This window comes from Nansenia antarctica (genome assembly GCF_963989245.1).
Source record: "Nansenia antarctica genome assembly, chromosome: 5".
Classification (NCBI taxonomy): Eukaryota; Metazoa; Chordata; class Actinopteri; order Argentiniformes; family Microstomatidae; genus Nansenia; species Nansenia antarctica.
Window position 1 is genome coordinate 21,506,244 of NC_137690.1, and position 21,110 is coordinate 21,527,353.

Sequence of the window (21,110 nt, forward strand, 5' to 3'; positions counted from 1 at the left end):
AGCTACTGACCTCGTCAAAATACAAAGTAATAGAAAGTACTGCCACGGTCATTCCATGACAATCTACATTGCATAATATCAGATGTAAGTTAGAATAGAAAGCACACCCAATTCTTGCAAGTACTGATGTTGAGAAATGCAGATTGAACCCACTGTTGAAGTTTTGCTTGGCTGTGTTTACTGTGGCAAAAAAACACTTTTGACCCAGAAAAGCTCTTGCGGGCGTTTCATCAAAAAAGCTGATGTTTCCAAATTCTGTCATCACATGACAAGATTGTGTTTTCAACTATGAAGCACTATACTGCGTATGTGGGTCAGAGAGTGAGACAAAACATTCTTAAACTGATCAATATCTGGACCTTGGTACAACATGTAACCTCTGGCCTTGTCTTATCATCACAACATAACGTACATTGTAATCCAAAGATCATACTCCATTCCATTAAGAACTGTGTTGTTGTATCAATCACAAAATGGTGAAGAATTCACAGTGACTAGGCTGCCAGTCAATAGAAATGTATGTACTGTATGTTCCATGCTGTACTGTGGAGTTGGACGATTGCAGAGGTCATCTGGTTCCACAGGCAGAAGTGAACCAGACAGGATCTGGGACATCTCCCTCCCTGAGTCCATGCTGCCCCCCCTCCTCATTTCCCTCCCTCCCTACACTGTCCCATTTCACCCCTCACCGTCTGTCTGTACATTCCACAAGTGTTTGGGACAAGGAGCACAAACCCACACAGTCATTAGCAGATTCGGGTGATTAGCAGGGTTACAAGGCCCACCATCATTAAGGCTTGTTAATTGCTGTGGCCTTGAGAAACAACCAGGGCCCCTGCTGTTGTTGGGTATGTTGGAATGGCAGGGAGCAGCCACCCAAAGGTTCCCAGCCTCTGGGGACTTTCATTAGTCTGATGTGCAAGAACAGAATCTCTCCTAGTAGACCCATCATCAACAAGGCATAGTGCTAACTGTTTATGAGGCCTATGTTATCACTATAAAGTTGCTTGCTGTTGGCCGTGTATGGGTGAACAGGGTGGAAGTGAGTTGTTGACCTGAAACAGCCCAGGTACAAAAGAGTGCATAGCTCTGATGCAATTATTAGGCTGTTGACAAATTTAGATTGTATACTGTGTAGTAAAGAGACAATGAATCATTGTTCAATCATAGGATTAAAATTCCTCATCAAATAAGCCCAATTGTTCTGTAGGTGCAGCATGCACATGCAGACATTTGAGAAAACAATGACCAAAGCTCTGGCTTCTATTCTGGTGACATCTCGTTGGTTGTGTTGCCAAGCAGCAATGGCACCATAATAAAACACGCCCACACAATAGGGAGGAATTCTAGTACCGTAATGAAATCATCCATCTGGCTCACATGTCGGCATTAATCAGGTAAGCAGTGGTACATCATGAATTCGAAACCTGAAACTGGTGAGTCCAGTTAAAATACTCTCACTTCCGACTCTAAAAACATGTCTACAGATACCATTTCCACATGTTGGTGCACCTCACCTGCTTTCACCTGGCCTAGAGCACTTTATGCAGTATGATCAATTGTGAAATCGAGAGACGGTATCAGGCAGGGGAATTTATGGGAGTCAAAGGTAAATGAAGCAATCATGAATTTGCATAAAGGAAGTGAAAATCTAATTGGACTGACTTGGTCTACATTTCAGTTTTCAAGTACAGTATCTGTGCAGTATCTGGTGTGAGTTCAAACTGTCATGTATGCTCTACATAAAAAAGCCCCACAGGTGCTTGTCATGTATTTGAGAGATGAACCCCCCCCCCCCCAGGGTCAAGAGAAGAGAGTAGAGTAGCTCTCTATCCTCCTGATGTTGGCTTCAGGTTCCAGACACACTGCTCCAACAAGTATTATGCTAGCATGTTCATCAGAGACAGGAAGATTTCAATCAATGGCCCCTTATAAGCCTAGGGCAACCACTTGACGAATAGCCTTTACCATACACACTATGAAAACTCTTCCTGAAAGTCGCAGGAATTGACATGTCATGTTCACCTGGGAGATAGTGATGGGTTTTACTGAATACACCGGTGGTATGCTGTTTGGGTTTAGGCATTGGGATGCGAGTAGCTGTGGCTTACGTACATGGAGCCTGCTTCATGATCTCAAATTCCTTTGACGTAATACAACATGCTTTAAGTGCTCACAACTCAATCATCTTTGTTTACTGTGACTTCAAAGAACGTCATTTTGGATCCGTGTGTGGAACTTGCCAAAACAGGTCTGTGAAATTATGTGCAGTTTAGTAGAGGTAAGTATAGCCAGATTACACTTACACACCCTTGGGTGAGACTTCAGTTTCATCTGTATGTCACCACACCACAATTATGGCAGAGGTAATCTAATCTGATTGATGGGTTTCAAAGTATTTTTGAGGAGATGGCAGCCCTGGATATCAACAGGTCTGAGACTCCTCTGTACCATACAACTCACATAACCTAACCTTTACCATGATTGCTGGAGAACCACATTTTAAAGTTATAGTACATGCAGGGTCTTTTTCCTGGAAGCTAGGGACAAAATCCCTGGGTCCAAATGGACCATAAAACAAGAGTCCCAGTGTGCTAATGTTGGGGGAATAACATGATTAAAACTACAGATGGACTTCATCCATCTGAACGCTGGCTGAACGTTGATGCGTAAGAACAGTGGTATTAAGCACTGCTGCAGGGGAATGCTCCAGGTAGGATTCAAACTCAACAAATCACTTGCTTGTGGCCATTTATCTCTGTGAACTTTCCATAGCCTTTGTGAGTATTCTTGTCTGCCTGATGGCGTTTATGCCCTGAAATGTTTTTGAAACACTCCCTTTCGTGAGATGGGCACCTGCCGGACACACACCCACTGAATAGAGACAGAGAAGTGCCTCTCCCTGTGTTAAATGGTGTGGAATAACATTCTCCACATTCTCAACGTAATCACACTCAGTGATTCGATCCAACACATTTGCCCATCACTAAGGTAATGAGAACATAACACACAATAAGCGATATAACAACAACATATGGAAAAAAACTGGGTGTTGGTTGATGGAAGATAACTGTGACTAAGAGTGACTAAGATGTTCATATGTTATGTGAGACTAGTGTTATATTCATGATTGAGCTGTGGGCACCACCTCCCTCTGGAAATTAAAAAGTTGTGGGCTAAATGTAATATGTTATTACTGTTATTACTGTCATGTGGTTACTTACTTATTTGAACAACATTTATGCAAATATAGCAATGTTCCCCCCAGTCCCTCTAGCACAAAAGATGCTGTAGAGGAAACAGAAATGCAGTGGTCTGTATAAAAAGTCCCTAGCCAGTAAGCAGCTATTGTTACTGTCAATACAGGCTGCTCCAGCAGTCCTGGTTGTGTCAGGATTCTTTTGGAACACAGGAGCATGGCTCCACTTATCTCTCAACATCATCATCTGGGGATCATGTTACTGGCTGTTTAACACAACACTGACTCCCCACTTTGCACAGCAATCATGATCAGGCCACCTCACCACATCCCCTACACGGCCCATTAAGCCCTCTGAACCACCGGAGCTGACAGGGGAGAGTTTTCCAAGGCTTTGACAAGTTCATTGCATGCACGTTTTCAAAAATGTCCTGTTGCAATGATGCATCTCTGCAACTCAATTCATACTTGAAATCAAACCATCTAAGGTATTGCATAGGTCACAAACACTGAGTGGGAAAAATAAGCTGTGGTGAAGAAGAGGAAGACATCCTAATTTCAGACATTTCTACCAAACTGACAGTGTAAAAAAAGGACTCAACATGAGCCGTCATCCTGTGACATTTATCCATCTCAGCTCAGACTGAACACCACAAAGCTGCAGTATCAAAATAAAAGAGAAGGTGTAACAGAGAGTCTCTCATCACGCAGACTAAACTAGATTGTATCTCTGTAACTTCCTGCACAACGGCATACAAGTTCCTGTTTCTTAATGAGATTGATGGTGAAAAGAGGCTAATAAAAAACAACAACTATAAAACAATAATAATAAAATAAAAAAGCTCAGGTGAAAACATCCTTACTGAATCCTACAAACAGGACCTTATAGAGCAGAACAGGAGAAGGGCACACACAGTTAATGTTTCATATTGAAACCTCAAAAGGAATGGCAAAAAAAAAACAGTTTCCACAGAGTCACTAGCTAAATTAGTTGGCCTCCGTGTGTCCTACTTTCTGTAAAAAAAAAAAGCCACTACTTCTCCTTGTCCAAAATTACAGTGGTCTGTTTTGGTCCCTGGACTGTTTCAGTCTCTGGACTGTTTGAGTAACGGCATTGCTGCACACTCAGAGCAGCAGAAGAATCAGGAAACAGACACAATTGAAACTGAGAGGAGGGGAGTTTGAGCAGGCACATGAAAGGCTGCATCACACCAACACAATGGAGAAGTACAGAGCAGCACACACACCAGTCATAGGGTGTTGGGGTGTGGGGTGTTGGGGTGTGTGTGTGTGTGTGTGTGTGTGTGTGTGTGTGTGTGTGTGTGTGTGTGTGTGTGTGTTTGGGGTGTGTGTGTGTGTGTGTGTTTGGGGTGTGTGTGTGGGTGTTGGGGTGTGTGTGAGGGTGGGGGCATGGTGTTTGAATTGGGGTGGAGACAGTTGTGGGCAACACATGAGCCTTGGGAAACACTTCAAGATTGTTCCCACCCATTTCAACTGTCACACAATTGAGTCTAAATTCATAGCGGGTTCAACCCATGTTGTCTGGATGTGCTGGTTTCTCCATGAAAGGTGAACAAAAACATTCCTAAGGAGCTGGTGTGAACTTGAAATACAATGGCCATAGCTTTCACAAGTTCTCACCCTGAACACATCCCTCTTTAAAGGGAGGAGTAAATAGGTACAAATTATAGCATGCCAGTTTCTCCAAATTGGGCTAATGTGACATAAACATAGGCCTGTTCATCACTCAGTTTCACCTGGACAAGCCCACCCACAAATCATACTGACATTTAGTGAGATGTTTTTTTTCTTAACAGCCAAGCATATTGTTGAGATGTCATGTTCTCTCAGCTGGCTGTAGAGCTGATGATGTTGAAATTAGTGAAGTTAGATTTATTTTTTATTTTTTTATAACTTGCACACATACCAAGCATCTATCACTAGCACTACTGCATCTACTGTCACACACAATTGATTAAGTGTCGATGTCAGACAAGCATGTTCTGCCAAGACACACACAACAAGATTGTTCCTGTTAAGATATGGCTTGGGGCAAGTAGCAATTAAACGAATAAATATCACCCAAGTGGATACAGCATAACAAACAACAATCTCATTGTTGTGTTATTTGAAGAAAAAAAAAATCCTATTGTACCGGTCTGGATACATTTTTTGCTAATTAATTACATGACGCCATATGTCACTGATAATACATTGTAATTTGAATTCGACATGCAAACTGAAATGACAACCTGAGCTAATTGACAATTATCTTTAATTAAGGAATAAACTTACCAAATCAATACAGCTCAATAGTCAACTGTAGTCGAATCGTACGGTTACACCTGTCCTCTACCAGACTCTCCTCGAGAATCACGCGTAAAAGCGCACAGGCAACGGCACCAACATACGCCAGGAGAGAGCAAACCCAGAAAACACTCCACCCTCACGCGGGTCTCTCCCAAAAAAAGAAGAAAAGAAAACTGCAGGAAAAGTTTGCAATTTTCCTTCTCTCAGCTCCCAAAACGTCTCACAGGAATCTCCGTTTCCTCTGAAAGCGACTCTCAAAGTCAGACAGTATTATCAAAGCCTGACTCACTTCTAAGAAGAGAGCACCTCCTAACTTCACTTCTACTGTTTTGGATGATTGTGTGGAAGTGACATGACACCACCTGTGGACACCCACACTGAGGGATGAGATCACATAGCCACGTGCTGTTATCACAATAAAGGCTTGATAGACAGTAGCGCGGGGCGTGTCGTCGTAGGGGAGGGCGATAATTGAGATATTTGATTCTAGAGTCACCTTGCATAGTTGACTCAGTGCGCCACCTGCGGACAAAAAGGTGCATTGCTCCAACAAATGTCCAGGCCATTGTGTCATCGTCGGTCACGGTTCATTATATTTAAAAAACGGATCAGTGTTCTTATTGGGAAAGGTTAGGTACAGAAGGCCTTTACCTCTCATATTTAAAAACATTTTCATGTTTGCTCTCTCTAAATACCACCAGTTTTCTAGTTCTCTGCTCACCCTATCCTGAGAATCGATGGTAGATGGTCTGGTGCACAAAGTTAAACAATGTCAAACAGTTGAAGATCAATTTTAGACGCATCAAAACCATTATTTATCACTCTGTATGGTTTATTTGAATTATATATATAAAAAAGTATGTGTATCATATACTGAGATACATAGTTAAGTTTGGTAAGGAAATATATTATATTTTTAATTTGATACATGGTTAAAAAACAACAACAATCATAATGTGGAATATTAACACTTCAAGGAAATATTGCAATTGACATCATGATATGGGTTTCTTAAAGTTCATAGCAGGGTCATGAAATTAAGAAATGCATTCATTGTGTACAATTGGTTTACCAAAACTGTATATTTGTCATTGGTTAAATTGGTATGAACAACTTTGATTAGCTGTTTTAATTAAGCAAACTGGTTAATTTAAAAAGCAACAGAAGCAGTAGTAACAAACATAGTTTGCAATGGAAATCCAAATCAAATGTACCCCTTGGAGTCTTCCTCTTCCTTCTGAAATGTTTGAATGAAACATCATTGGCCTTAAATGGCAGAGGTTCCACTGAATTGATACAATTGATGTAGCTCCACTGTCATATTGTCCATGTTGAATTCATTGAGTGCAGGAACCACATATCTCCTCTTCACTGTCCCATTCAATATTATGATCTCTGCTCCAAACAGGTGTAAAAAGCTGCACAAACTGCTGGCTGCATTATTACAAGTGAACATAGGCTTATCAAAGAGGTGAGTAACAAACAATAGTACAACAGAGAACATGAAGACATTGCATTGACTGGGTTTTAATCTGATGCACACCACTACAGTTTTGATCACATGGAGTGTCAGAAATCATCTGTTGAAACATCATTAATTCCATTGTGTGAGAAAATAAGTTATCCATTCATGTATTGGCGGGCCATGTCAGAGATTGCTGTGGCCTCGGACTCACCCAGGACATACTTATAGATCTGAAATCAAAGGGGGGAAACGTTTCAAAAGCAACATTCATCTTGTCATTACCTGTCATTCCTCTTGCATATTTGAGCATGGCACAACATAATGAGAATCTTAGGCATTTTATCAGTGATGGCACTCAGGTGACAAAAGGTGGGTAATACTGTTGGTGCGTGCGAATGACAAAACTGCGTAAGAAGATATTAAAAGGTCTATTTATGTATAAGGCACCATAGGGAATGGTTGTGGTCAGCAAGGACACCCAAAAGGACAACAAAACTCTCAATCTCTTTCTTTGCACCAGAAACAGTATCAACAGCTTTCATTCTATCCATTCAAACAGTGAATGTGAACACACTCCCAAGTCTATTCAGTGATGGAACACACATGCTGGGGCGTGAGGTGTCAGACCACATGGCGTTCCTGCCTCCACCTCCAGCCTGGGGAACAGCGGTGGTTGGCCATCATTGGTCAAGGTGAACATGCAGGCCTGACTAAACCAGGTTGGTGAGGAGGGGGGTGTGTAGGGGCACGGTTGCTCATATGGCTGGAGTGATCTGATGTGCTGTTTAAAGCAAGCTTGTCTAAATAGTCATGTTTTCAGTCCAGGTGATTGTGGATAGGCAGAGAGTGAAGCACTTAGACTGGTGCCACGTAGTTCCCTGGGAAAGTCCCAAAGGCATGTGTCCTTTCTGACGTACCTGCGGGAAAAAGCAGAACACAAACAGTAAACAAAGAGATTCATGTTTTCTAATACTGTGCCGTATATCATGCATAGGCTTTTCAACATCCACTGTTATGGTTACCTAGGGAAGTTGCACTTGTAATTTCACATAATGCCCAGTGGAGGGCAGACTCACACCAATGCTGTTCTCTGTTCAACGGCAAAGCAAGGTAGAGAATGCCTTACCTACAAACCAGCCATCGTCACACTTCTCCATCACTTGTACGATGTCTCCCTCTCTCAGTTCCAACTCATCCCTGTTCTGTGGTTTGTAGTTGTAAACAGCTTTATATCTGAGTAAGAGAGCACATACAGGAAATTGACATGGTGCATAAGACATAATGACAACAGCAATATAATTAAAAAATGACAACAATGACAACAAGAACATTCTAACAACAGGGTTAGAATGAAATTCATAGCACTCGATTAGACTCTATATTATACTCACGGTTCACGTTGCACCACTGTCGAGCCAGAATCGTGTTTTTGCGTTTTGGGCTCAGAGTTTAAGAGTGAATTGGATGGAGCAGAGTGTTTCACAATTCCATCCTTTGAAAAAAGAAAATAGAAAATAATTAGAAAATCCAAATGATGTGGCCTATAACATTTATACCACGTATATCCATATCCATGCACACTGAAATCAAGAAAACCCAGGTTATGCATAGATGAATCAACAATCTTGCCCAATACAGTAGTGTACAGTAGACTATGGACCTTTCTGAAAGGAAATAGTGCATGCAGACCTGAGAGGGATCAGTGTATCTGGGGGTGCTGGTTGGGGCCGCTGCTTTGTGGGTAGATGCATGCGTCTGATTGGACGGTGAGACAGCTCTGCCCAGGGAGTTCTGGGTACCAGGGTGTGCTCCGCCCCAGTGGCTGTTCTGGGGGGTGGGGGAGGTAGTGCTGGAGGTGGGGTGAGGCCAGTGATTGGAGAGAAGGGTGGGTGAACGTGACTGGGAGGCTATTGTCCCATGGGGTACTGGTGAGGATGGCTTGAGGGGGGAGTGTCCAGGCTCAGGGCTGAAGGAGGCAGGGGAGAGGGGTGAGAGGGGTGAGAGGGGTGAGAGGGGTGAGCGGGGACAGGGCGAGTGTAGAGGACGTCCTGGACTTCGGGGCTCTAGGGATGTGGGAGACATGGGACCGGCTGGGTAATCGTCACAGGATTTGGTGCGGGGCATCTTGTTGACCTGGACGTAGCTGGTGGGGAAGATCCCACTACGGCTGGTCCCAGGGATCCTGCCCTCTAGCCACCGTTCATCCACACGCCTGGTCACACAGATAACCTCTCCCTGAGAGAGGAGCACAGGCATCAACCATAGCTCTCAGTAAATCCATTCCAATCTTGGCTTACAGTATATCTCTACCCCTGTCTCTACTTTGTAGGGTATCTCAATAACCAAGGAAACTCCTCTAATAGGGTGAAAACAATCAAACAACTATTTATCCAGTGATTAACTAAATTAACTGAATAGCCAAATATTGTGTTCAATACTGTCCAGCTGTCATGTTCAGTGATAATGATTCATGTGTGTGGGTTTGACAGTGGGGGTGCTCACTTTACGGAACGAGAGCTCCACAGGTAGGTCTGCAGAGAAGTTAAACAAGGCCACTGCCTCCCCGTAGTCCAGCACCTGGATAGTGGGTGACTTGATGGGCGTGGGCTTCTCAGTAGGTGGTACCATCTGGGGGAGAGGAAGAGAGGGGAGTTTCAGCATGACACATAAGAAACATACTCATATACAAACGTATGCCTGCACGCACACACACACACACACACAGAAATTGCAACTGCATTTTAATCTGCACCTATTACATTAACGATGGTAATTACAACGGGTGTACGTGCTGCTAGATGTTATAAAAAGTCGATTTTGGCTTAGATATTATTAAAACCAACAAACGACTCTCCGCTGCTGTGCCCGACACAACCTAAGCGTTGTTAGCGCCACACACACACACACACACACACACACACACACACACACACCTCCACGTAGGTGGTGGGGAAGATGCCCGCTCTCCCATGATGCTCTCCTTCAAACCAGTTGCCGTCTACCTGCCTGTGGATGTAAACGACGTCACCTTTCTGGAGAGTCAGCTCCCTGGGAAGAGGAGGAGAAAGGTCAAGTGTTGGCTTTACATGAATCCTTTAGTTTTAACTATATCTGTATATATAATCTGTATAACTATATCTGAATTATTTTTTATGTATCTGTGCTTCCTGAGTAACATGATTCAGTCAAATGTGTTTTTGGTCAAACGTCCTACAGTCGATACAATTTCATCGATATAACTTGCAATATGTAAAATAGACGTGTCAGAGAGGAAATGGTTCCCTGCTGATCAGCTGACATTAGAACTCACTTGGGTGACTGGGCCTGGAAGTTGAACTTGGCTCTTGCTGCTTTCATCTGCACAAACAAACACAAAACTGTTTAGCAGAGTTTTCGCCTGAAGCCTAGGAAAATCTGCTTTTCACAAGGGTGCAGTTGTTGATAACTACAGCAAGATCTTAATCAGGGCAAGTTCAGTACTTTTAGTAGCTGGAAAAAGTCAAGCACAGAATCCTTTCAAACCACAATATGAAACCCACAAAACATCACATGATTAACCTCATGACTCAAGAGATTGTACTGTTGATTAAAGTCTATCAATTAGAATAAAAGGTGTGTACAGAATCAGATACTAGCAGAGAAACAAAGATAAACACACCTTCTTCTCCTCTCTCTTAGGTGGAAACTCCATGGTTTCAGGTGCAGGGGAGAGGTGTTCTACTGTAGGACAAGGTGACATGTTGGGGAGAGACATCCAAATAGAGAGAGTTAACAGGAGACAAATGGAACATGCATCATCACAGACTTCATCACAAGCTGGTGAGGTGAGGTATGCAATGCTTCGTTCAAATGTTTGTTCCATCTGTTCCATTTCACTGAATGTTGTTTTTGGAGAGCAATTATGTGATTACGTAGGTGGGAAGGAGTATAAACATGAAATCCTCTACAGTTCAATGCATGTTATTCTACAGTGGCCAAATGTTTGGGCTGGTTCTCTCTGGATTAATCTCCAACAAAAACAATTGGATAAAGCTAATCTATAATCAAGACTTCCGGCACACAGTTACTATTTTCTGTGCTTCCTCCCCACCCTTACACTACAGCTCTCTGTATACCAAAACAGACCGATCTCTCCACTCACTCCTCTCAGATCTGTTTCATTCCACATTTCTTTGGCAATACTGAGGATCAGGAAGCCAAGAACACAGGAAATCAACAGGAATCATGAAACTTCAACAGTACTGTGGTACTCGGATTGAATTACTGGAGGCATTTACTTATTGCAAGTTCATTTATATTTGCCGCTTACTGGATATTGAATGAAGCAATTCCAATTCAGTGTGGCACTCGAGAGCACAACAGTATTACAGTATACCCAATCTAACCCAATCTAACCCAATCTAACCCAATCTGCTTAGATTAAATGTTTCACTGCTTGATGACTGGCCTAGCCATATCAAAAGCTGTTACTGGTTGAATGCCATGGTTGTGGGATGAGGATCCATTCATACAGTATCCTCACCATGTGTGGGACTGGAGGCTGTCCTCTGGGTTACAACTGACGTGGGGACAATGGGACGATGGAGAAGTTGTTTTGCTCCAGTCAAAGGGCTAAAAAACACACCGAGAAGAGAACACAAGAGAACACAATAATTATATGACATGATATAACAGTATACAACAGTATGTAGTTTGCCCCCCACAACTCCAGTCAAAGTGATTTGCCAGATAAGAACAGACAATACAACACATTGACACAATGCCGGTGCTTTCCATACTGTAGATCAAATAGAGATAAGACAGATGCAGATGACTCAAAGAAAGAGAAAGCTAGAAGGGCACCCAGATCATAGACTCTGGAGTCTTCAGCCCTGGGGAGATCTGAGATCTTCATTGTGATTGTTGATATCCTCATCATGCTGAAATGCATTCTGTTCTGAAACTTCTATCCAGTGGTGTGATAAACACACTTACTCAAATGTCAAACATACAACTGCCCCCTCCTGGGTCCCATGGTAAGCACTGCTCCAGACAGAAGAGTGGTGGTGTGGTACAGTGGCTGGCAGCTGGCCGTATTCGCCTGAAGCCTAGCAACAGGGCCGGACGACAGGAAGCAGTAAAAACCTGCCATATTCTTATTGCTGCATGTTTCCATTTTACATCTTCTTAGCAACACTGGCATGTTGACTGCCCCCTGAGGCTATGAAGTAGGCAGGGAGTCGCTGAGGCTATGAAGTAGGCAGGGAGTCGCTGAGGCCGAAACACATGAGCTCAATTTCACAAACAACAACTAGAAGAGAGCTGCCCAAGAATGCATTACACGCTAGGTAAGAAATGTGGAGCAGTGCCCTCTTGAACTGACAAATATTGAACTTCAACTTGTTAAAGTTCTAAAACATCATCCGTCAGAGTGTCTTGGCAGTAAGGGCCGAATCCTCACTTGAGAGCTGTGTGGCTAACTTGAATTTTCAAGTTTCAAGTAAATCATACAATACAAATCATGTGTGCAGATCCTAAGTGTGTGTGCAGTTATTTTGCCAAAACCCTGGGGGGTTGAGAGGTTTTCTCATGTCATTTCATACATTATTGATGGAACTAATTGGGAACAAAAGAGCGTAAAGGCCAACAGTGTGATGGACACGGGGCACATACTGTATCAACACTTGATGAAGCAATGGATAACTGGATTAAGAATGTTGGAGTCTGGCTCCCGGGAGGCTAGGTATGTGGCAGTCAGCCATGGGCACATTAACACATTAACCTGTCCTGGTATTAACTCAGGGGTTTGACATCTACAGCCTGCAACCACAGCAGAATGAGTGACCACTATAAGGTAAAGTGTACATCTTTGGAGGGTCAACCGTTTTTGAATTGGATTATCTATTTAAATCTTTAGTGTCTTCAATTACTCTTGATTATGTTGTCGGTGCACAGTGCATGGTTACAAGCCTGTTACAGTGACATGCAGATTAGGGTCCCACCCATTTGCACCAAGACAACAGCAATCAAAGTTTTGTAAACAGAGGGCTATAGCTGAACCTTGAATATCAATAGCAACAATCAACTGTTCTCCAAAACCTGCAGGTGGATTTTCTATGTTACTATGTGACTGTCACATACAGGTTTGTCAAGTATGTTATTGGTTGCACTTGTGTTCTATAACAATAAAGTTGTGAAGTTGTGAAAGCTAAGTGTATAAATACATACTGTAAAAATACATTGTAAAAATTGGGACAGTGATAAAATGAGAGAATGTGAGTGTGTAGGCTACTGGCTGATGGCATGGATTCAGGACACACCTCAGCTACTGTGGTAGAAGTGTATTGTACAGTATTTGTAATACGTAGCACCTGTTTCCTGCTTCAGTAAGACTCTCTGTACTCTTCAGTAGATTGATAGATATACACCCCATCAAATCCCTTCTAATAGTGAGTTTCACTGCTAGGACAAAGACATTCTATGTACAATGGCACCACACAGAGTCACTATTCCGGAATGTCACCCACCTGTTGTCCTGCGTTGTCCCTGTCCCTGGAGCAGATCCTGGATCAGTGTTCCTGGCTGCCTGGAAGTAGAGATCACATTGAAGACTGTTACCTACAGCTTCACTGAGCTCAAAAGGAAATCTCACAACAATTCAGGCAGCGCAGGGGTGGTGAACACTCCCAACAGTGCCAGTGAGAGAGGCAACTCCCCTGGGTCCTACGCTCCTTTGGATACAAGGACAACATCTGCTATCTGTCTGAGAATGTATCTTTGATTTAGGACACCACAAAGCTGATAAGATGATGTGCAAGATAAGTCTGTGGAGAGAATCAGCATCAATCTTTGAATTGTGATCAAGTCATCTTTCAGCATGGGAGTGTGGCATACAGGCAGTGCTCAAACAGTTAAGTTCCTCATTGAATTGAATCTATGTTTCTACTAAAAGGGTGAGGAAAAAAAAGTCAAACAAAATGCTTGTTGGATTTGCAGGCAGATTTGGATTCGCAGGGGGTCTGGATTTGCAGGGGGTTTGGATTTGCAGGGGGTTTGGATTTGCAGGCGTGTGATTTGGGGCAGACACAGAGAGGCAAGGCAGGCTGTCCCTGGGGGGTGAGAGCAGGGTCACAGAACACAGGATCTGGATTAGCATGCCGGGCTGTCTGTCTGAAACAGTCTGCGCTGAAGGTGAGATGCTGGGAGGGACTGTCATCTCTGCCAACAACAGATAGTGTCTACTCAGGCTAGCTGAGGCAGGAGGTGTTGTTTTAAGTGTGTGTTGTATACGTTGTGTCAAATGTTTGACTATTCATTAATGTACTGTAATGACCTCACATGATTGGCTAAGCCTAGCTTACTGAATATCTGTTGTTGGCATTGATAACAGGAAGTTAGAATGTTGAGATTATCCATGCAGGTAATCAGACTTCCTCTCAGTGGATTTCTGGAGGAGTGCGAGAGGGAGGGGGGATTCTGCAGGCGGGGGGTAAAGGGTGTTGGGTAGCTTCAGCAGAGTCACGAGGGGGGGCTCAGTACCTCACCCCGGCCTCGACGCTGCTTCTTCTGGGAAAGCCTTCTCTCCAGGCCCTGAATATCCGAGTCCAGCTCTGCCTCAAAACGACTCAGCTCAGAGACCAGAGTTGCCTGGCCAACGCAGCACGGTGGGTGGAGGGGATGAAGTAGTCACATTATACCATTGAACACAGTAACTCTTAGGTTGACGGTGACTCAAACTGTCCATGCTAACATGCTCTTTGCTAACTTATGAACCAACACACATCTCTGCACCTGTCATGATAGGGTTAAAATACTATCATGTACAGACATGAGCTGTCATATTAAAGCTAATGACAGCTAGCACCTCTGTGAGTACGTACCTCTATGGAGGGGGAACGGGGTTTCTCTAGGTGTCTGTGCAGGGGCAGCTGACCCTGAGGGTGGGAAACACAAACACAGGCACTGAGCACACAGGGAGACAGGGAAACTGGAGACATGAGACAGAGAACAGTGACATCTCTATCTCTTTCTTTTGACTCATTTTGAACACTAAGAGAAAGTAAGGGTTTGGCTCAAAAACATCATCAGACAGGGTCTGTTTGTGATATATTTGTGAGACCTGCTTTTTCAAGTGAACTCAAACAAACTAACAAGTGTGTTTCTGTAGCCTGACTTATAGTCAATCTGATTTACTCTACTTGATCTTTCTACAGCAACACTATAACAGCCAGATTAAATATTCCGCCATTAAAAAGATATATGGTCAAGTAGCACCAGAAAGGACTCCACCAGCACTACTTTAAAAGGGTAGCATTTGAGAGAAACCTCATATTCCCTGCCTCCGTATTCATGTTGCTTGAATACCTTGGCAGAATACAACATTCTTAAAGCCAAAGTATTCTCTCAGCCAGCCGTCATCACCACAATCACTAGCCATGATGTCACTATGGAGGAGCACAGCACCTGATATGGTCTGTGTTCTCAGATGATGTGAGATGATGTGATCCTCTGTTGTATAGAGGTTGGTCTGGGGAGAGGAGTCCTGCTTATGACCACAGGGGGAAATGAAATAAGCCTCCATGCTGTGAGCCATTACACACCACAAGAGGTTAACACCTTAATCAGTATCACAAGACGTCCCAGCCCTGTGGGGGAGTGGAAACAAAGATTTCTTTTCTTCACACAGAAAGACGCCAGTCTCAGTTTGCACCAGATCTGGGATGTGGTGTGACAAGAGCCATTGAAAACGTCAGCCCAGACAAACACAGTTCTCTGTAAATCACTACAGTATTTGAACACAGAGACACATGGTGCTTACAGGGCCTAACACGCACACACACGCGTGCATGCACGCACGCACGCACACACACACACACAGCAATGTTGGCTTGGCACATTCATACTATAGCAGTCCAAGACATGACGCATGCTTTTACTTGTTTTACAAGCTATGTAATGTAAAAATGTAAAAATGTTATGAGTGTATGAGTGATAGACGCCTGTTCGATCTCCAAATTAAGTCAGGAAACACACCTGCTGTCATTGTACCAATGCTCACATTCACAAGTTACTGATTACCTCGCGTGAGAAGATGTAATGTCATTCCCTCAAGCTGAAGAGTATTCTAGGGTATTGACAAAACGTAATCCTTATAGGAAAGGGATTAGCTGTCCCAACACCCGAAGCAGCTCTTGAAAACCACCCCCACACTGCCCCACACACCCCCACAAAGCCAAGCTATGCAACAATAGAGATGAGGAAAAGATTAACGCGTTTCAATTTAAGGACTTTGGTCCTATGGTCAATCTAAAGCTTAGCACATCTCATCTTACCTAACAAGACATTGAAACAACTTACAATATGACATTCCTGTCTCCTATACCCAGCCAAAAACTCAGGGAACAAACTCAGTCAACCACAGAAAAGACTATCCTGTTAACCCCAGAAAAATATCACCATTGAATACAAACCAAGTCAACCCAACTACAAACACATCTATGGTCCCAATGTGTTATACTGTTCCATCTTTAACTTCCAGGTCAATAAGGGTTAGAGTAGTTCTTACCTGGTTGTGGACCTCTGTGGGAGTGCTCAGTCCAGGCTCATAGTCAAATATGCTCTTGGGTTGTGGGTGCTGCCTCCCTTGGTCTGACAGCTTATCTCCATCCCCCAGCTCACTCCTGAAACACAATCCCCCCCCCCCCCCACACACACACACACACACAAACACACACACACACACACACACACACACACACACACACACACACACACACATACAGTACCCGCATGGACAGCAACTTAAAAAAATGGTTTCATTGTCAGAGCCTGTAGAAACAGATCCAAACTTGTCTATCCAGCACTTGTTTTTTTAGTCTTTCCCCCCACTCCTTGTAGTTTGGGTCCTGGTAGGAATTCATGTACAAGGCCATTCCTCCAATTTGCAGGTTGCCTTTGGTAGTAAGTATGTATTTCACAGTGCATGACCTCATGTCTATGGATCACAGCCTAGCCATTATACTATTATGTCACAGTTTAGACCTACTGTCATGTTGTTGTGAACATTACTGACCTCTAAAAAATCTATCTACTGTGCAGTTCAAGGACAAATCAAATGCATTCGACTCTGATGAAACAGGTCCTCATCAATGTTCAACAATGTAAACACTCAAAACAAAACATACAAAACGGTATGCTCTAACACAAGCTGTATTGGTAAGAACTGAAATCACGAGAGGGGTGAACATCAAGTCCCTGAGTCTCACCAGTCAGGGAGTGCTCCATGTTGGGTGAGAGTAAAGGGGTTCTGGCCAGACCCATGGCTATCCACTGAGTCAGCACCAGGGCTCTCGTTCCCTGAGGATCAATACAAATCAAGGTTAGCAGAGACTGATCACCTAATAAAGTCTCTAATAAAGTAAAGAATATGTGACAGCAGCTGGTGAAAGTGGGAACAAGTCGGCAACCAGTCAAAATGTTCCTACTTTTTTTTTTGATCAAGGTTTTTTAATTTTGTTTTTCACAATATATCACAGGTTCAAATAGGACCAACAGAGACCAAACTTAAATAAACCCCCCATCCCCCAAATACCAGACATAAAAATATTTATAAAAGTAAAATAAATAGTACAAACAAAATGAAATGATATTACATCATCATGCTGTCAGATTCTTCAAAAAAGGTTGCCAAATAGTGAGGAATTTCTTAGTGTTCTTAGTAGTTAGTCTTAGGGTTTCTTAGTTTCTCTAACAGTGTCTCTAATTTTCTCTAGTTTTTCTCTAGTTTAATATGGTACATGACCTCCTTGATCCAATGGCTATACGTAGGTGGAATAGGATCCTTCCATTTAAACAATATTAACCTCCTAGCCAGGAAGGAGCAGAAGGCCAACTTGCTGGTCTCCCACCATCTAAGAGGGGTGCCCACCGGGGGTACCCCAAACAATGCAATGAGTGGAGACGGCTCAACAACTGTTCCAAATATCCTAGAGGTCTCAAAAATGTTCCTACTTTTATTCCGAAAAATGTAAATAAATGAATTTCAACGTTGTTGAAAATGAATGACACAATCGCTAGTTGAGCCAAAACATTGCAATGGAATGGATTCTGTGAGTAATCCCCACTTCTCTACACTAACTAGGTAGTAGTCGGGATTACTCACCGAATCCATTGCCTTGCAATATTTTGGCTTGACTAGCGAGTGTGTCATTGATTTTCAACAACGTTTACATTTATTTACATTAAAAAAAAAAAAAAAAAATCTGAACAGTTGGTTGCCAACTTGTTCTCACTTTCCCCAGCTGCTGTCACATATGAAACATGGTATGTCTACATCTACTTTACTTACTTTCAGCAGACCACCGCTCAGAGTCCCCCAGGTCAGGCTCTAATACATGGAAGAGATGGAGGGATTTAGATACAGTTGTTTACTGCATGACACCAATCAAAAGGAGTTCTGACGTGCTGGAAATACAGTAGACCAGAATAGCTGGAAATACGGTAGCAAGCAGAAGATGCAGTGTTTGCATTATTAAAGGTAAGGATGAACTACATTCTATCATTGTAGGTTTCCAGTTGCCGTGAACCACACCTATTGTGAGAAGATTTTATTTTCAACCAGGCCCTTGAGTCTCAACCAGGCCCTTGAGTCTCAACCAAGCCCTTGTGAAAGAACCTCTCCCATGGATATAAAGCAATGGGGTGAGGTCACTTACATAGGTTTCCTCCACCCATGTACACGTGATTATGTACTCATACTGTACCATGGATTTGTGATCCTACAAAAAAAAACTCAACAACAATTGTGACGTTATATTAAGTAGTTGCATTCCAAAGGCATTATTCTTGATTTGTGACTGATGCAAATCTTGTCTGCTCACTGCCAAAGGCATCCATCACCTGCTCATTAATCAGACTACCGCCTATGGCAAGGTTTCAGGTACACTCCCACTGGGGTATGATACTACACAGACAGATTTCAGTGGCAGTGATGGCTTGTTTGGAGTTAAAGCCAACCGGCCTGAAGAGTGTTGAGGCCTCTTTTCTAAACTCAGACTCCATCCTGACCAATCCTGCTATCAGCGTGAGGAACTCCGTGCTGCTTATTAGTGCCAGTAAGTGCCACAGACGACCAGGAATAGGCAGCACATTGAGATAAATTGAGATAAGAAGGAAGGAATAGATTTAGTGGAGAGAGAGATTAGTGGGAATGACTTGATAAAGCTGACAAAAATATGTAAACTTTCCCTTATTCTGCCCCTGGAATAATCTGCCCGCCAGATCAACTCTCTAGATTCTGACATTGACAGAAAGGAATTCTGTTTGTGGGATGGTGAGTGTGTGAAAGGAGGGAAGGGAGGAGGGATCGTACCTTCTGGCTTCTTGTGGATCTGTCTGAACATGCTCCTGTACCAGTCTTTGGGCTTGTTCACACTCTGGTGTGGGAAAGGAGGGGGGACATGGAGAAAGTAAACAGCTTTGTGGACAAATATGACAAAGCTTTCAGAAATAGTAGCTGTTCACATCGCTACAGTACACCAACGTCCATGAATTCAAAACATGTTGTCCTCAAGACGAACAGTATGACCGTGTCTGGTCGTTAACAGTAACAGTCTGTTCTAGCTTACTGATCGGGAGGCGATGGGCATCCCTGTCTCATCCACCGGGCCGATACCGGAGAACTTTATGAGCCGTTCCTCCCTGGTAGCAGACCTGCGCGGCAGAGTTGCAGCATTCCTGCTCTCGACACCATTTGACAGAGTCCCTGTTACATAGAGAAAGAGGACATGTCTACGGTCTGTTCAGACAGTCCATAGTCTTTTATCATACTCTCAGCTGAGGAGTACCAATATGGACATTCAGGCTGTTTTCACCACCATTTGCCACTGGATGGCCACAGAGCACCACAACTTTTGGATGTTTCATATTTTTGGTACAACAATCAATATCCATTAGGGAAATGAAATAACAGCATTTATCGAAGTTGATCATCAATCTGATGAAGTAAACTTACCACATAAACATGAGAAACATGAGGACCATTGAGCAACTACAGTCTAACCCTAACCCTAAAGAATAATATTTGATCATAATTCCACCCAGATTCCAAAACACTGGGAAGAGAATATAAGACATATAAATCATATCTCTCCCTTGAGGGTACAGTATGTTCGCTCTCATTGCCAGACTTGCCCATTAAAACTACCACAAAATATGTAATGATATTTTGCACATTCATCACTTACACATACAATGAATTCAAATTAAATTAAACTGCAAAGCTGATCATTTGAAGATAACCTCACCCTGTGTTTGTGAAGGGCCATAGTATGATCCAAAACTAAGAGTGGTGGGGTCTCTGATACTCCCATTGATCTCTGAGACCTGGAACATGGAAAACACCATCAATCAATCCAGCGTAAACATTATCAGTAGAATAGCATGGAACATTGTCTATGGATAGAAACAACAATGTAGGGTACTGCACATTGCCATGTAACTTTTGTGTAACATGTGATACCTCCTACTTCCACAGGGAGGAGCAGTTGTCTGCTAAATATCCAATGTGTGGTCTAACCTCAGCCAAACTGTAACCTTAACCCAACTACTGTGTTTCAGACGTTATTGAAGTGCTGAAACTACAATGTGTGTATAGGTGTGAGTGTGCTGCTTGCCTTGTGTTCCCCAGATGGCAGTCTAGCAGTGCGGTAGGGGCTGAGAGGGGGGGTGGGGAGCCCAGGGGAGATGACGACCACCTCCTGGGTCAGGTCTGGAGAGGCCAGAGGCTGCTGGCTGCAGGGAGTGGCATCTCCAGAGAAGACAATATGGGAGCCGTTCAGATGGTCCAGGATTTCCACACGTTGCTAAAGGGAACAGAGAGGAACAATTGCATGTAAACATGGCCCTGTCCAGAGAGGGCTATTTGCTTATCCATGACCCTCTCATTATTGGCTTTTGGTAGCCCTTTCTCTTTCTTTGTCTCTCTCTCTCTCAGGGGTCAGGTGAGCTTGTTTGTCACACTGCCTTTCTCTAGACTAATTGGCCTTGGTAGGGGACCACCTGGTGAATGGCCCACTAATTTATTTAAAGCAGAGCCTGTAGGAAGTGCTGTTCCACCCTCTTCATCATCTCCCTTGCAGCGGCGGGAGAAAGGCTCTA

General features: G+C 43.3%; 1 protein-coding gene across 1 annotated transcript in view; it reads right to left on the minus strand.

Annotated features, from left to right (window-relative positions):
• Positions 1–6,471: 6,471 nt before the first annotated feature.
• Positions 6,472–21,110, minus strand: part of sorbs3 (sorbin and SH3 domain containing 3) — a 28,967-nt gene continuing 14,328 nt past the window's right edge. The window contains exons 3-21 of the mRNA XM_080531283.1: positions 20,627–20,815; positions 20,258–20,336; positions 19,580–19,716; positions 19,324–19,387; positions 18,301–18,339; positions 17,219–17,309; positions 16,519–16,633; positions 14,834–14,887; positions 14,493–14,600; positions 13,481–13,539; positions 11,497–11,585; positions 10,633–10,694; positions 10,285–10,331; positions 9,908–10,022; positions 9,477–9,602; positions 8,664–9,209; positions 8,366–8,466; positions 8,101–8,207; positions 6,472–7,891 (exon numbers count right to left, since the gene is read on the minus strand). Of these exons, the coding sequence (XP_080387409.1) occupies positions 7,830–7,891; positions 8,101–8,207; positions 8,366–8,466; positions 8,664–9,209; positions 9,477–9,602; positions 9,908–10,022; positions 10,285–10,331; positions 10,633–10,694; positions 11,497–11,585; positions 13,481–13,539; positions 14,493–14,600; positions 14,834–14,887; positions 16,519–16,633; positions 17,219–17,309; positions 18,301–18,339; positions 19,324–19,387; positions 19,580–19,716; positions 20,258–20,336; positions 20,627–20,815 (2,190 nt within the window). The 3' untranslated portion in view covers positions 6,472–7,829. The remainder of the gene's footprint in view (positions 7,892–8,100; positions 8,208–8,365; positions 8,467–8,663; positions 9,210–9,476; positions 9,603–9,907; positions 10,023–10,284; positions 10,332–10,632; positions 10,695–11,496; positions 11,586–13,480; positions 13,540–14,492; positions 14,601–14,833; positions 14,888–16,518; positions 16,634–17,218; positions 17,310–18,300; positions 18,340–19,323; positions 19,388–19,579; positions 19,717–20,257; positions 20,337–20,626; positions 20,816–21,110) is intronic.